The 17,287-nt window shown below is 36.8% G+C and overlaps 1 protein-coding gene across 3 annotated transcripts; it reads left to right on the forward strand.

The window, feature by feature from the left end:
* Positions 1–12: 12 nt before the first annotated feature.
* On the forward strand, positions 13–15,831 carry LOC140857205 (probable protein S-acyltransferase 12). Of its 3 annotated transcripts, none has more exons than XR_012140760.1 (9): positions 13–492; positions 3,943–4,195; positions 8,756–8,847; positions 10,478–10,604; positions 10,688–10,773; positions 10,989–11,054; positions 11,139–11,261; positions 11,599–11,663; positions 13,153–15,831. XR_012140760.1 is itself a non-coding variant. In XM_073255869.1 (8 exons), the coding sequence occupies exons 1-7, from the start codon at positions 28–30 to the stop codon at positions 11,253–11,255; spliced, it is 1,206 nt and encodes a 401-aa protein (XP_073111970.1). In that variant the 5' UTR covers positions 13–27; the 3' UTR covers positions 11,256–11,261; positions 11,599–12,026. The 3 variants fall into 3 exon arrangements, 1 of the variants encoding a protein (XP_073111970.1); XR_012140759.1 differs by lacking the exon at positions 13,153–15,831 and adding an exon at positions 11,756–12,026; XM_073255869.1 differs by lacking the exon at positions 13,153–15,831 and having other exon boundaries at positions 11,599–12,026.
* Positions 15,832–17,287: the final 1,456 nt, after the last annotated feature.

Consider the following 17,287-nt stretch of genomic DNA (forward strand, 5'->3'; position numbering starts at 1 on the left):
TGGGGAATAACAAAGTAGCAAAACGGAATGGTTTACCTCAGTTTATGGGAAAAGAGAGAGAGATGGTGCGGACGGACCGACAGTCTCCCAGCTGATCTCGGAGCTCACCCAACGCCACCCCACCCCACATTCTTTACGGCGGATCCGCGGGAGCTGGTTAGAGAGAAGCTGGCAGCGGGGATCTGGAAGCGGCTCTTCCCGGCGCGAGGCGGCGGAGGGCGGCGACCGGCGTACGGCCTAGGGCTTCAGGTGGACATTAGCAGGGGGAGTTCCAAAGCCACCGCCATGGGCATGGAGTGCTGCCGTGGCGCCAACCCCTTCCGCCTCTGCTCTGGCCTAAAGGTCATCGGCTACTTCATGATCCTCCTCGTCGTCTCGATCATCGCCGTCTCCTACTGCGCCGTCATCGTCATCGCCTGGGGCCCGCGCCTCTTCCGTGGTGGCCTTGTCTCCGTCCTCGCCTTCGCCATCGTCCTCGTCTTCCATCTCCTGGTACATGAAGTCACTCACTCATCCATCGCTTGTTATATATGTTCTGTTCTAATTCTCATTACGGTGACGGGCCCGAGCTTTTTCCGCTTTCCCCAACGTTATGCAGCTGTCGAAGAAATTACTTCAGGTTGGAAAGATCACAAATGAACAATTTTGAATGCTTTGGACCGGTGCACATAGACAATTTAACCTACGATTTTAGCTGATCATGATGATAAGCGTCAGCAAAATGAGTTTGGTAAAATAAAATGTGTATATATTCTTTGATAGGATGAAATATGTAGTACGTTGGAAACGGGATGCGCCATTGTTGGTGGGGTAGATTAGGGTGAAATCGCAAGATTGGCGGGATAAATAATCTTATGTATCGGCTATAGCTGGAATTTTAGATTGATGAATTAAGGTGAACGTAGTAGAGAGTGCTGATATCTTTACTGAAAATGGATGAGTAGGGATGTCAACAAGCTGTGCTAGCTTATTTTGTTGTTAGCCAAGCCCAGGCTTCGGCTTCAGGCTTGAGGGTTGGGCCAAATCTTGCATTAGGCTCCCTTAGAAGCATGAGCCTATTGTTGCATGCTTAAGACTTCAACTTTTGGACCTCAACAAGTGTAGGAGATAGTTACTTGAGCCCATGAGTATATGATGAGGAAAGTTGCATTATGGGAGGTCGTGCTAAAAGATTTATGTTTCCTAACTAGAGTTCTTGGCTTCTTACATGCAATCTAGGTCTTTGTAGAATTTAGGCTCCTTATCACATTATTGTGACTAAGCCATGAGGAGGATTGTATGCTTTTATGCGGCATTTGCCGAACCATCTTGATTGGATGGTTCAGAACATTCCAAGCTGTACCAACTACAAAGTGGTGCAGTTCGGCCGGCCAAATCAGAACACCGGATGAGGGAGGGGGGAAGAAGGGAGGAAAAGAGGGGATGACACCGCTAGAGGACCGGTGGTGGCCTGTCGAGACTATCGGGAGGCCATAGAGGCTTCAACGGCTTCGTGTCGCTTGATAGGGTGTTTAATCGAGAGATATAGAGAGAGGGAGGAATGAGGGTACCAGAGAAAGGTGCAGCCGATGGAAAGGCCATCGTGGCCACCGGACGGTGCAAAAGATGCAGATGGAGCCGCAGCCGTGAAACAAGGGTGACCGTCCCTATTCATCGTGTTTTTTCTAAAATGATGATGAATAGTGAAGCCGGCAAATCCATTGCTGGTTTCACTATTTCAGAATTTTTTTAAAAAAATTGAAGAAATAGTGAAATCGGTAAATCCATTGTCAGCTTCATTTCGGGGTTTTAAAAAAAAACTCACGTGAAACAAGAGCGATTGCCTCTGTTTCACACCTGTGGAGCCATAGGCTGCGATTTTTCCATCCAACGGCCATGACGGCGAGCCAAAGGCCCTCCGACAGTCTCTTCACCAGCTTTCCCTCTCTTCTTTTCTTTCCTTTCCCCTTTCTATCTCTCTCTCTCATAGCTGAGATTTGGCGGAGGAAGCAAAAGCTTTGGCAGCCCTCCGAGTGTGCCCGCAGTCCGTTTGTGGCCACCGCTGGCATTTCCTTCGGCCACCCTCGCCCCCCCTCCCCCTCTTCTCTTTTTCTCTTTTTTTTCTCTCTGGTTTCTTTCTTCGCTTCTATGTCGGTTCGCACTATTGATTTAATCTACACCACTAAATTTGCTTGGAGACTAAAACATTGTAGGTTTCGATGGGCTCTTTCCTATGGATCAGTTGGATGCAAAAGAAGATGTTGCCAATTGTATTAATGTTCTACGTTATGGCATTTAAATTGAAAATAAGCACTATTTATCATGATCTACGAAACTTATAACATGCCTATATCAAAATTCAATAGATTTTGATGCATTAATCATAGCAAAATATTAGATTGGGCCCTTAGTTGCTAAACTTGGGATAGTGAGGATGAGGGGAATATAATATTTTAGAAGCCCTTTTAGTAAGGAAATGCTTAGAAATTGGTGCAGGTTTGAGATTCCAAGAAGATTCTGAAGAAGGTATGTTATCCTATAGCATATTCTGTCCTTTAAAATTAAACCATGATAGCTAACTATTTTCTCACGCACTTGATCAATAGATTGGAGACCGCCAAGTTATGTCATTACCAATGGTATGGACTCCCAAACCATCATTTCTAGCATGTTGCTTATGTGCTGCTTGCATTTATTTAACAAGTTTCCCAGTGCAAATAATGCCTTTTATATTATGTGTGGTGATAACTGTTGGGAAATAAATTGTTTGAAAATTAAAACATTGCCTTGAAGCAATGTTTTGAAAACCATACATGGGGTTGAGTTTCCTACTCTTTCTCTTGCACACTCACATGCACGCACACAACCAGAGAAGTTGTTCATCTACCTTGGACATGACCTTTGGAAGTTTCTGTCTGAAGCCTAAATTCTTACCTCATGTAAATATCTACTAAAGTAGATTCCCTTGTATCTGATCTTTATTGTTCAAATTACCTTAAATTCCAGAGTTAAACAGGAAGTTCTGACTTATATTCACATTTGAGTATCTTAGATTCCCTTGTATCTTCACAATCCTTTTTTTTCATACCTTTCTGCATCAGATAGATATTTTAAAAGAGCTTCCACATGTCCTTAAGCAAAACTTTTACCTGCTTCTTCTAAGAAGGTCATGATTGTCAGTTGATGACATATTGCCTTGTGAACTGGTTTTCTCAATCTGGTCAGTCACATGACAAACCATGAAAGACAACACCTCCATGGGCAGCCATTTCATATGTCCATACTAGAAACCAGTACTTCATATGTGTGTTTTTCTTTTTGGTAGCAGTACTTCATATGCATTTGACCATATACTTTTCTATCAGCCGATTCCCCTTTACTACCCCTTGGGTGATGAAACTTTACCTCAGACACATGTGATACAACTTGTTGCACTGGGAATTCATGATGTGAAATTAACACATTAGAAAAAACACAGGAGATGGTCCTTGTTACATTAGGAGTTCATGATGGGAAATAACTAAAGGGGACCATCTTTGTATCCTTTGTAGTTTTTGAATTTTTTTTGCGCTTTTGGACGCTAGTAACTTATTTCTGCAAACGATTCCTTTAGGCATTTTGCTTAGACAATCTCGAATGTTCTTGCGTAAGTCAATTACTGGAAAAGATCTCTAATCGAATATGAAAATATTGTTGTCTCTTTTGGCTTCAGGTCACCTTTTATCCATCTTCTAGTTTCTGTTATTAAATAAACAATGGATATATTAAATTCAAGTGTGCTTTTGAAATTCTTCAAGGAATATCTTTTTTTTTTCCTGTTATTTTACTGCTTCTGAATGGAATTTGTTTTGGCTTCAAGTCATCTTTTATCCATCTTCTAGTTGCTATTATTAGACAAACAATGTCTCTATTAAATTCAAGCATGTTTTTTCAATTCTTCAAGGATATCTTTCTTTTCTGCAGCTTGCTTTGTTAATATGGAGTTATTTTATGGTAGTTTTTGTTGATCCGGGTTCTGTTCCTCTTAATTGGAGGCCAACAATTGAAGAAGAGAACTTAGAAATTGGAAGTTCTGTGACATTATCTGATTATGTTGCTCCTGAGACCAGCGCTTCTGCATGGTCCAGTTCAGAGGGGTTGGAAAGAAGACCAACTATAGGCTACTGCAGTCGCTGTCACAATAGCAAACCTCCACGTTGCCATCACTGTTCTGTTTGTAAGTCAGCCATTTGTGATGGAGTTAGAAGCTTGCCAAATAGATCTATTTTTGTAGGCTTAATTTCTTGCCCCAAACTTCTGCTTGAACATCAAAAAAGAGAGCTCTTTTTCCATGCTATGTAGGAGACTGCACTTATCAAAATTATCTCTTGTTTTACAATTCACTATCTTATTTATATTAATAACAATTGTGTTTGTGTATTTATGTATATCTGTGTCTAAATACCTGTTGATCTATTTATGCACATTCTTGAGCATAGTCTACATCCATGCACACATGCACCTGCATGCTTGTCTATAGATTATTGCTTTTTGTCCAACTAGTTCATCATAGTGGTTGCACAAAAATGTCTGTGCCCATTCTTTGCTTGCGGATCATGCAAGTATCCTATCTAACATAATGCACATATTAACATTTTGTGTTGGCCCAGCTAATATGTAGTCAAACTTGGGCAGCATGGTACCTATGTTACCTCCATAATGTTGAGTACAAAGTTACTCTGTTAAAATATGTAAGTGGAAGACATGGTAAACCATAACTCCAGTACCACCAGCCAAAAAAAAAAAAGAAACAGTTCAGGCTGTTTAGCAGTGTAATCAGGAGAAACAGAGAATTCTATCAGAAAAATAATGATCTGCTTTAAGATTTCAGATCTAGGCTTTTGGACTGCAGGCCTGGGCTTCTCGGTAGTGACAAACTATTTTAAGGTAGAATCTTTAAGGCTTTAGGACTAAAGTAGTTGATAGTAGGATAAGATTTGAAATAGAAGGTGGAAGTTATCTTCAAGTTGAGCAACCAACAAGAAGGACAAATGCTCTTTCTGCTGTTGTTCCTGCATTTCAGCTCTGATAAGATGAAGAAAGAAGAAAGAGACTCAGCTAAATGTGCAGCAGGTCTTATGGGAGTTGGGATTAGGATTGGAATGGAGGGTGAAGAAGGAGAAAAAACAAGAAAGTAGGATAAAATTGGAGGATTCTGCTCTCGGTGGCAAAAAGAGGAAAGTAGAATGGAAGAAGAACAAGAAATGAATGAAGGAAGAAAAGAAGAAACGTGGAGGGAAGGGTATAAGATGGAAAGGGAATAAATAAAAAGAAGAAAGAAGGGGGCATGCTAGTCCCAAGATGAGGTTGGAGGGTGCGTGAAGCCAATTGAGAGAATATGGAGACTATAAATTTTGGAAAGAAGGAAAAAAAATAGTCATCTTTATATTCTTTCTTTTTGGTTTTTGTTGGGGAAAGGGGGATGGGGTTGCTTCCTGTGTTCTCTCAAGAGATTTCTCACAATGATAACCATTGAATGAAGTTGCTAAAACTTTTGTCTTCTTAGCCCCATAAGAAATAAGGTAAGAATGAGATACTGTACTTCCCTAGTCACACATTAAGTCATTTGAAGAAATATGAGGAGAAAAGTAATGGTACATAATATGTATTGTCCACTTGCTGTCAAAAGAAACTAAGAGAAATGGATCTTATGCCAACTACATTGAAGAGTTCATTTGCATGCTTGTATGCATTGTTTTTAAACTCTTATGATTCACAAGCTGAATCTTACAATCCAGATCAAAATAGCCGGAAACTATCTGAATGCCATCCTCAGATCAGGATCACTTTAGGTTCGCAAGATTTAGATCCATATGGTGGACCATACATTCCTTTTGATCACAGGATCCAATTTGATAATGTATTTATATTATTAAATCACGTCTTAATCCATTTTTTTTTACCATATGGCTCTTAAATTACTTATCACTGATAAAACTCAAATAGTAAAATTAGCAAGTCTGTTATTGGAGTTCATAAAGTTATAAGTAAGAACTTTTTATATTTTTACAGTCATATGTTAAAACATTATCCTTGTTTATTGTAAGGCATTCTACATGGAAGGATTCTTAAATAGATAGATAGTATATAAACATCTTGAATAACCAAACCAAACAGAATTTTTGTTTCATTGGAGATACTATGTATGGCCCTAAATTGGTGAAAACTAGACTAGTTGTATGTATGCTTTTTATTCCCCATTCATGCACTTTATGGTTGACACATGTTCCAATTTTCACATTTCTTTTATGTTCATGAATTTCTGAAAGTGATCAGAAAAATTTTATGGTCTATGATCCAATTCACAATCCAATATGATATCAGTCCTTCTATGATTTGCAACTTGATCCAGATCTTAACAACACTGTGTATTTTGTCTGTCCGTTATTGGCTGTTTAAAAGTCTGTCATATCAGGGCGTTGCTTGGATTAGATGCCAAGATGTTCTTTAATCATACCTTACAACCTTTCTCAGGAGAGATCATCTAATATTAAGTGATTACACTTTGTAAATTAAGAAAACATCAATATTGATGTGTAAATGCAAATATAAAAATAATGTCCTCTGCTTCTATCTTTATGTCAAAGAGATAAGAAAGTGATATCTTGTAAATAAATATTGCAGAAATTAAGTTGATATTTAAGAGGGAAACAGAGACAACGGATCCCAGATGTGTATAATAGTTAAAAATTCACAACAAATGTTAGAACATAAACATAGAATAGTAGAAAACACATGATTGGTGCATGACATGCAGTGCCTAATTGTTAGATCTAAATGGGAAAAAATTTGATTCCTCAATGTGGCGATTCCCTTCTGTTTTTGTTTCTTTATTATCTATTGGTAATGATATGTAACAGAATATAGCCACAAGATCTCCGGAATCTGTTAAAATTAAAGTTTTAAGTGCTATGTGCTGATGCATGCCTGTGATAGTGCTTGGCACACAAAAAGCATCGTACGAAGCAAGTGAACAATTTCACTTGCATGCATGGGCATGGGGAGATGCACATGTTTTGGGTCTTCTTTTTTTTTTTTGGGTTCGTGAACTATTCTGAACATGTTTTTAAGACTCTTAGGCAGTAATCTTGGAATAAGTCAAAATATTCTTAGCCCCCGCTTTACTCCTGACTTAACTACATCACCTTGTAGTGTGAAATAATTTACTCTGAGTTCAAAGCAAAAAATTAATGTCTTTACTTTATAATATGCAATTTTGTGCCTTTGCCCCTTGAAATAAAGTTGGTTGTTAAAAGGTGTTTGGCAAAAATAGTTTGAGTAAGCTGGTTAGACAGGCTTTATTTCATCCCAACCCAGTTCCTTTTTTTTTTTTTTTTGGTTTGATTAAAAGGGAAGAGGAACTGACCCAAATTTGTTCAACCAATAAACCAAAAGATTTTACATTCTGATGCCATGTGGAAGTCTTGAAATACATTGAAAACTATTATAGGTTCTGTGGTTTGAAAGCAACCAGTCAATAAACAGATGAATACAGTATTTTAGTGTAGATGAAACTGGATTGGATTTCTTCAGGAAGAGATGTTGGTTCCTTTCTTTCCAAATTGCCTAGCAGATTGCAATTTTCATGTGGTCCCAAGCTAGTCCAATTAGCTATTGAGTCTTCCTTTGACACCAAGTTGACCAAAGAGCAGGCACAGTATATGGGGAGCCCTTGATGTTCGGTGCTTGTGAAACTTGGTCCCATATTCTCCTCATAGCACCGAATCAAAGAAACAGGTGATGATGGATTCCTTATGGGTACTGCAGAAGGGGCAATTGGCATCCACTGTCATTCCCTTTTTGATGAGAGCGTCTTAACCAAGCTCTATCCTGAACCAGTCTCAGCTTTAGGTGTTACTTGTTCCCAAAAAACAATAGGAACCCCATCCAAAATTAAGACATGTATACGTGTTGGTTGCTATGCTCTGTATTATTTAAGGTGATATGGCACAATATTACACCCTGATATTGTGTAGCAGCAGAAAATGACATGGGCTTATTAGAATATGTGGCAATCGTTGCTGAAACACATAATATTATGAAAAACAGAGAAATCATTCTTAGGAATTAATTTATTATATCATGAATACTAAGATGTCACAATACAACACTACTAACGTACACCTCATTTAGAATGAAGGAAAACAGTTGTATTTGATTTGAATATTATCAAAAGAGAACCTAGAAACAATATCATCATACTATTCAATACAAATCTTTGTATTCCTCTGTTCTGTATTAATGTTGTATGAACATAAAAATTTATGTTCTGCTAATATGTCTCCCTTCAATTTAGTATTGCAAAATTCTGTATTAAATAACACCACCCTTCTAATTTTTGTTGGAATTAGAGAAGAAAAAAATAGGTATTAAATTACTTTTGGCTTGGTGCTAGTTCATACTTGTCCTTGCCAAGCATATCAAACTGGCATGGCTTGGTGTGGGCTGTTATGGGGAGCATGAGCCTGGCTATTAAGTTAGCTGGGCAACCTCCATTGTCATGCATCGGCCAAGCCCTGGCATGCATCTGGTGCATGGAATGAGTTGGCTCAGTCTGTCATAACAAATTATGAAGTTAATAATACAATTATTATTCTTTAGAAGATGTAGATTTGCCCTCAACATTTTGTTTTTTGGCTATGTTATCTTTTGCAGTATTAAGTTGATACCTATTGTTCAATGTAAGCTACCATAGTTTTTGGTTCAAATTTCATCACATATGCTTGATTTTTTGCAGGTCAAAGATGCGTCCTGAAGATGGATCATCATTGTGTATGGGTTGTCAACTGTGTTGGAGTACGCAACTACAAGTGTTTTCTTCTTTTCCTGGTATGTTTAGAATTCTTTGAGGTGAAATGCCTGTCAAGTTAATTTGTTCGTAAGATTCTGGTTGACAAGTTGTAGTTGAGATATGTAGCTTGCATCTTTTAATTGCCTAAACCAATACTGTTTCTACTGTAAGTGTTCCTCTGTCAGGAGTTTTGTAAGTTCAAGTGTCAGGCACTTGAAGATACCCGGACACTTTGGTAACCTTGCCAGGTGTCTAGGTAAGTATATGGTATCTTTTGTTTGGTAAACCAATCCAAATTTTGCTGAATATGAATAGAGATTTTTCACTACAATAGCTCAGCATGGAACAACTGACCAGAACAACCAAGGTGCGAGATGGTTCTTGAAAAAAATGTTGCACGTGTACAAAATGGGATGAAATAAGTGATAGTGTAGCATAGGTAGATTGAATGTCCACTACTGCATTCTTGTTTTGAACCTACAAAACATTTTGACATGTTTCTGCATCTGCTGTTTCATTCTATTGGTATATATTTTTCAATGTATTTACTCCTAAATCTTCTATTACATCTGCCGCTGACACTTAGATACTGTATACACTTGTTTCCTGTGTGCTTTTTACTATTCTAGTATTAGATATATTATTATCAAGGGCCAGTCCAATGTTATTGCATGTTTCTGTTGAAAATACATGTTTTGAAATTAAGGACAGCAAATAACTCACCCACAACTACAATATAGTAACTTAGGACTAGGTCACATCCCAAGAGGGCGTTATTGCTTGCTGAAATTTCTGAAAAGCACACGGCAATTTTCATTTTCGTTGTTGTATGTTGCCTCCGTTCCTGGTGCTCCATACAAGGTTGCAGACTTCACCAAGGAGGTTCATGATTGTTAGTGTTTTTTCTATCATGTAGTCAGCATATGAACTATTATTGGTTTGATGACACTCGAAAATTCAGATATATGAAGTTGTGTATTCGATGTGCTACCTGCATCCTTATGTATTATCCATAGCTACTGGAGATGAGGGCTATGATAAACTGTAAATTGTGTAAATAGATCTACTGCTTCTTGTTTCTTAAGGATTACTGCATTTAAAACTGGCTTCTTTTGTTTCTTAATGGATTAAGGAAGTATAAAAAGTTGGAATTGGTTAAGACGAGCCATAGAGATGAAATGCATTTGTTGGACATTTTTGAATTTCCTTCACTCATTAAGGATAAAACAAATGAATGCAAGCGTCATCTAACTCTTTCATTTTAGACAAGTATTTTATGGCCAACATTTACAACCAGAAGGACCCATTTATTAATAATCCTCATCATGGGTGTGGAAAAAATAGTAAGATCATGCTAGCTGGTGCTAACCATTAAAAAAGCAAAGCTCGAGGTGTCAGCGATTGAGAAAGCAATGCTAGATCCATTGTATTTTGAACTTCAGAGAGGGTATCTTTAATTGCTATGTTTCTCATGGTGCCATAATTCACTTCAGCAAGCATGCCAAGAAGATTGTAAAGGACTGAACCAATGCTAAGCATTCTAAGTGTCTAACTATACTGTTACTAATTATATAGTCTGTTGCTATGGAAATGGTTTCAGTGCTTTCTTTGTTATTTGATATTGCATTAGACCTAACAATTTATTTACTTTCTTTTTTTGTTGCTTAGCTCTATACTTTCCTTGAGACGGTTTTAGATACTCTTGCATTACTTCCACGTTTTATCAAGTTCTTTGGTGATGCAAGGAATCATAATAGCTCACCCGGCAAGCTTGCTGTCACATTTCTTGCTTTTGGTAAGCCTTTGCCCAAACATTTATCACTATATCTATAAAGTTTCTGTAGTGAGGTAGTTCTAAAAGGTTGTTCTTTGATGCAGTTCTTAATCTAGCTTTTGCACTGAGCCTCCTTTGTTTTGTGGTCTTGCACACATCTCTTGTTTTAAGCAATACGACTACAATAGAGGTAATATATAACCATTTTGAACTCCATTTATTTTATTTTTTTCTATTTGTCATATCATATTTTTATGTTTGTTACAACTTAAGGCTATAGATGTATACCAGATTTGTAGTACTCTCGATGTTCTCCTGAAAAAAAAAAATGCATTTATATGTAGAACTTACATATAAAATTATGCAAGGGTCAATTTGCCTGTATGATTATGCTACCCATTTTAGGTTCACGAGAAGAAGAAAGCAGCTGTATGGAAGTATGACTTAGGAAAGAGGAGAAATTTTGAACAGGTGATGCCATTTGGCTAGGGCATTTATTATTTCCAGACATTCTGTTTGCTTCTTATTTTCCCTTCTGATATTATGTTATTATAGGTTTTTGGCACTAAAAAGTCACTCTGGTTTCTTCCGTTGTACTCGCAAGAGGATTTAGAAAAGATGCCTGCGCTTCAAGGCCTAGATTTCCCAACCCGTTCAGATGTTGAAACGTAAAGAATGGTAGATCTAACATTTCACCCCTGCCTGAACTTGTCATTAACTAGCTGTTCATTGTGTAGCTGGTTAGCTTATGTAGAGTTTTCATATTGTGAATTAATTTTATCAATCTTGTTTGTGACAAAATCACCTGTACCTAACAAGTGAGAGAATGACTAACCTCATCGATTTTCAAAAAGTCATTCTTGGATTTCATCATTATCTTGGACGGTGGTTGTCATTTATCTTTCATAAGTTGCTCATAAATAAAAGAAGTGCTCATCTCTTACCAAAAAGAAAAAAAAGGTGTTCAGCAAGAATTTTATAAACTATCAAATGGCTGATTTCTTAACTGTTGCAGACATGTTTCAAAGAAGACAAGAACTGGCTTCTATGGTCGTCAGATTATTAGTGATTGGTTTGAAGGTAACTCACTGCTTTCTTGGATTCTATTGCTCCATGAGATTCTACATTATGCATGAAGTTAAAAAGAGTAAGTGCTATTTGTCCCCCACAAGGTCCATGGAACGGCTGCAAAGCAAGGTTCTTTAAGGAACTGCCAGGGGCAAAGTTCGCATCTTGGCCCTGAACCTGGTTTACCTTCTTAAATTTGGGTTTGTGATTCTGAACTAAATTGCTGGGGGTAGATAGTTGTCATAAAGAAAAGATTTTAGCATGCATTTGTTGAAATACATCTTTTTTACGAAATTGTTTATGATTCATTTGATTGGAATTGTATATTATGTTCTTAACATAAATCATTATACATTTGGACTTTGCAAGTTACTAGATCAAATGCTTCAAATAGACCCATGGTGAAGAAATAAAATCCTATGGCAAAGAGATTAGGATAAATTGTCGGTAAGGTTAATAATGTGCATTGGACAAATGAACAACCTATTGCTCATAGCGTCGTGCAGCACTATATGACCTCCATTCAAGTTTAGAGAGTAGCCCCCTCTTACAGTTTGCTACTGAAAAAAGCCTTCTTCAGACAATTTAGATATCCTTGGATGAGAAATTTTGTGCATCACTTTTTGATGCAGAAAATGCATACTGTCCAATCACATTGGATATCGTAGTGCAATTAATAATGTGATAGGTATTTAATACTGTTTATTTTTTTTTTCAATTTTTTTTGATGAAAATATTTTCTCTCTTTGCAGAATAAAGAAAAAATAATATATACTTTTTCTTGATGCTTTATATGATTTTCTGTGAATATATATGGCATCATAAATAATATATATAATTTTTTATATTTTTATATAATATCTTATTGATTATTATAACTTCCTGATATTATATGACTTTCTGTGAATATATATGACATTCTGAATAATATATATAACTTCCAGTGAATATATATGATTTTTTTGTGTCTTATATGACTTTCTGTGAATATGTATGACATTCTGAATAATATTTATGACTTCATGTGAATATATATGACATTCTGAATAATATATATATGACTTTTTGATGTCTTATATGATTTTCTATCAATATATATGATATCTTGAACAATATATATGACTTACTGTATTTTTATATGATATTGTATTTTTATATGATATTCTGTTGGTTATCATATAACCAACAGGATATCATATAAAGATATAAGAATTCGTATATATTATTCAGGATGTCATATATATTCACAAGAAATCATATATATTGTTCAGAAAGTCATATAAGATATCAGGAAGCTATAATAATAAATTAGATAAAAAAAAATTATATATATTGTTTGTGATGTCATACATACTCACGTAAAGTCATATAAGACATCAAGAAATAATAATACTATTTTTTGTTCTAAAGAGAGAAAATATTTTTTTAATCTTATTATTAATTATTCTACGTCGCACAATCGGCTACCGCACTCTACCTCAGATTTTCTTCTCTGCTGCAGAAAGTATATTTCTCGTCCAGTTTCATCGAATAGGGCTTGGGATTGCATCCATTTCATTTATGCCGGTAAGTACAACCATTGAGACTGAAAGCAAAGAAAGAAACAGCTAGGAGAGTGCAAATGCCATCGTCTTCTTTGGTGCAAGGTTGGAGAAGTCGAAATCTGACTGTTGAGCCATAAGAATCTGCTCACAAAACATAGTAAGAAGAAAAAAAAAGAAATAATAGGTAACTTTCACGTCTGCATCCATCTCTTTATTTGAAATAATGTAGTTGGAACGGTAGTGAGGATCCACGGCATCGTGGAAGGATTCGGAAGCGCCAATAGCTTGAGTTCGTCGTGGTTCAATTTGCATAGTATCTTCACCTCCGCATGAAGAAGACAGAGAGGAAGGAGTTATAAAATGGAGGAAGAAGACGAAAGATGCAATCCATGTCCTCTGGTTTGAGATAGTTGTTGGTTCTATTTGGCCTTTCAATATTTGATTCCTCTATCTTAACCTTTAACAGTTTCCGGTAGTAGATATTTTCAAAATAATAAAAGATTTGACGTTTTATTTTAAACCAAAACCAGTTAGATATTTTCAAAATAATAATAAAAGATGTGACGTTTTATTTTAAATCAAAATCAGCCTAACTGTAGTTCTTTGTTGGCTGGTGGATGTTTAGAAAAGCCTTGTGCTGGCATCTGTGCCACAAATGCGCAAAGTTACGTGGATAATTTTGACTTCTCGTGTTGCTCTTAATTGCATTGTATAAATATGTGCGATGAAAATGAGATGATTCATGTTTGTCTGCACAAAGATGGAACCAATCATCTGCGTGCAAGCTGGAACATAGAAGGATGATTTGATTGCAAGCAATAACTCGTCCACTTGTTGTGTAAGGTACAGTAGCCCTCTAACAATTAATAATCATGTTGGGAACAAATATTAAGAGTTGCGGGAGTTCCATATATTATAAACTCACTAATTACATCTACAGAGAATAATTCATTATCGCAGAATTTGATGAATTAATCGATATGATCCCATTTAGATGTGCCCAAAAATATGAAGTCAATGGTGCCTTAAACATAGATCCACCTCTCAAGTTGCATCACAAAATGGTTCAGATGTTGTCACTCCTTTTATAACCTGAAATCTTTACCGAAGAAAAGGGAGGAAACAAAATCAAAGGTTGACTTTCGTAGGATGTAAATCCCAAAATTTTGAACTTGCATAGTTTAGATATGGATGAGTCTCTCCCATTCTCCTTGCGAGAGATCAAACATGACTTTAATACCAGCCCTCTCTTTCTAATGGTAGTAGATTGACATAAATGTCCAGACTTTTTTCTAAATTGCAGTCTTTATCATCCAATTAATAACTAATATAACGCATTTTTAAAAACAAAAATTAAATGCAAGACTTGTCATGAACTCTGGCTCCACGTCCTTTTCTTTTCTCCAGCTGAATGCAGCCTTGCGTTCTCCCTCCAATACAAAGATTCTTTATTTACCAAAAAATATATATATATAAAGATTCTTTGATCAAAGTTTTTGGCCTACTGTTGGACCCACATATGACTCCCATGTATATTTCTACTTGGACTTCCTATCTTAGCTTCCCGTCCTGACCTCTTATGTCTCGTATTTTGGCACGAAACTGCAACACATTATCCTAACCAATGCCTCTGACGTGCCAATTCCTTCCATCGCATAAACAAAGTTTCCCAAGGGGCTCCCAGCATTCTTATCAAAAAAAAAAAAAAAAGGGTCTACTCGTAGCTAATTAATGACATCATTTGTAGAAACCAACAAGCAAAGGGTCATCTCAAATCGTCACCTCCTAATGTACTTGGACAAACACCTAAAGCATTTTCTTTTTCCCCTATTCTTGATGGAGAGACAAATCTACAAGCATGACCTATATGGCTGAAACATCTAAATCTCATCAATTAGCTTCTTCTTTCTTGAAATGTTGGAGCATAGAAATAAAACAGTAGCTAACGTGATCCCCTACGTCAGTATGCCATCATATTATCTCAATATTCTAGCTACGCACGATAGATTTAGTCTTTGGTCATTAGATAAGCGGGTGCAAACTCCTGCTCCTCCTCACCTCTGCCGCCTTCATAGACCGTGCACATAACATCCAATCGATAAGCCCGAAATGACGACTCTAATCTCCGGCACAAACGAGAAGGGAACCTCACATAGGTGAAAAAAAATTACAGGAATCCCCCCTATGGATGAGATGGAGCAAGAGAAGGCCCCTCCGGTGGAGAAGATCTCGGCGTTGTCTCTGACGTGCCTGGTCCTCGTTAGCGCTCTTGGAGGCTTGCTATTGGCGCGGTGGGCTCTCGTGTATCACCCCAACAACGAGCAGCTGTGGATGGTTCCGGTGGGCCTCGTCTTGTGCGGCACCCCCGTCATGGTGTGGTTCGCCGACTTCGCCGCTACGGTCTGAGGTGGGAGGCCGGCGAGCGGGGGTGGGGGGGCCGGGCGGGAGCATGGCATTACACGCTTTTTACACTGGTATATTAGAAAGTCAGATTGCATGAAGGGTAATTATATATATATATATATGGTTCTCCATCAAATATTTGTTGATGATGGAAAATTAGCTAATGGTGTCTGTGCTCGCATTGTTTGATGATTATTGATAATAGAACAAAAGAATTACTGATTGAGGAATCACTTAGCATAGTGCTTACACAAATTTCGAATAAGAACCTCTTTTTATGTTATGGAGCTTCATTTGATTGCATATATAGAATGATGAAGTAAATCGTCTATGATTAGGCTTCTTTCCTTTAGGACATGAGGTTTAGCAACATGGTTATTTACAGTCCTTTTTTAATGAGAAAGGGAGACAGAAAACTCCACCAAGTTTGTTAATGAAGAAAAGTTACATATATAATGAGGGTTATTATGATCAAATTATTTTATTGTATATGGCAATATATAGTTAGCATAACTGAGTTTTGGCAGACGTAGTGAGAAAGATCAATATGTTCACTTCCATCCTCTGAGAAATGATTTAAAATTTTTTTTAAGATAATCATAATCTTAGAAGACGAATATCTAAAATAATCAATTATTTGATTTACTATATTCAAATCCAGTGATATCTTTCCAAGTCTGCAATAAGTTTGACAATAAATTGACAAATAACTTTAGGAAACAATTTGATATTGTAAAATACAATATTCTAGATGGGCTATATCCTACAATTTGATCCGGAGGGATGAAAGATGGAGATTTTGCACCGTACTGACAGCTTTGTTTAAAGTTCAAAGGATAAAATTTTCATAATCGGACCAATCATGAAAAAAATTATGATCGGATATGCTTTGAAAATATCCATCAAAAAATGGATGGTCACGCGCATATTGAAATACTAAGAAAAGATGAATGGATAAATCCTAAAAATATTTGAACAGTTTAAACAAACATCACATAACCGTCCCTTAATCTTTTATGGATGTCCCAATATGCACGTAACAGACGATGATGGTCCGACCATAATTTTTTACATAGTCGGTCTGACTATAGAAATTTTATCTAAGTTCGTATGCTAAAAAGCCTAGAGGTTCGTGAACATAGTAAATACCAGTCATTTTTTTTCTTTTTATTCTTTGTCGTCTATTGCTTGATTTTGACTTAGGAACCCAAGTCTGTTTCATTGGCATATTTATTTATTCTCTTGCACGGTGATCCTAGGGAGAACTTGCTAGTTGTTGCCCAATTGTGGACCCAATAGTGTCATTGTTTTGAAAAAAAAAAAAAAGAGCTCTATATTAAGCAATCAACTTATGTAGTCAAGTTGGAAGACCTCCACCAAATACAACGCCACCAGTCTGGAAAAATGACCTGCCGAATAGTCTAAACTCAGATTTATATGTTTCAAATTGAGTTTGATTCTACGTTTTGTAATGTGATTATGCAAGATTCTTCAAGTTGTTCTGGCCATTTCCTTTAAAAAAAAAAATAAAAAAGATAAAAAAATAAAACAAAAACAAGAAGGAAAAGGTTAATTAGGTTGGGCACCTTCGACATGTTTGGTTGTTAGTCCCGGAATTATACCAGTAGTTATCCCGTAATCCCACCAAACGACTTTACTTTTTGATTGGATAAGGTTAGCCTCACTGAT

This window comes from Elaeis guineensis, chromosome 4, assembly GCF_000442705.2.
Source record: "Elaeis guineensis isolate ETL-2024a chromosome 4, EG11, whole genome shotgun sequence".
NCBI classification, from domain to species: Eukaryota; Viridiplantae; Streptophyta; class Magnoliopsida; order Arecales; family Arecaceae; genus Elaeis; species Elaeis guineensis.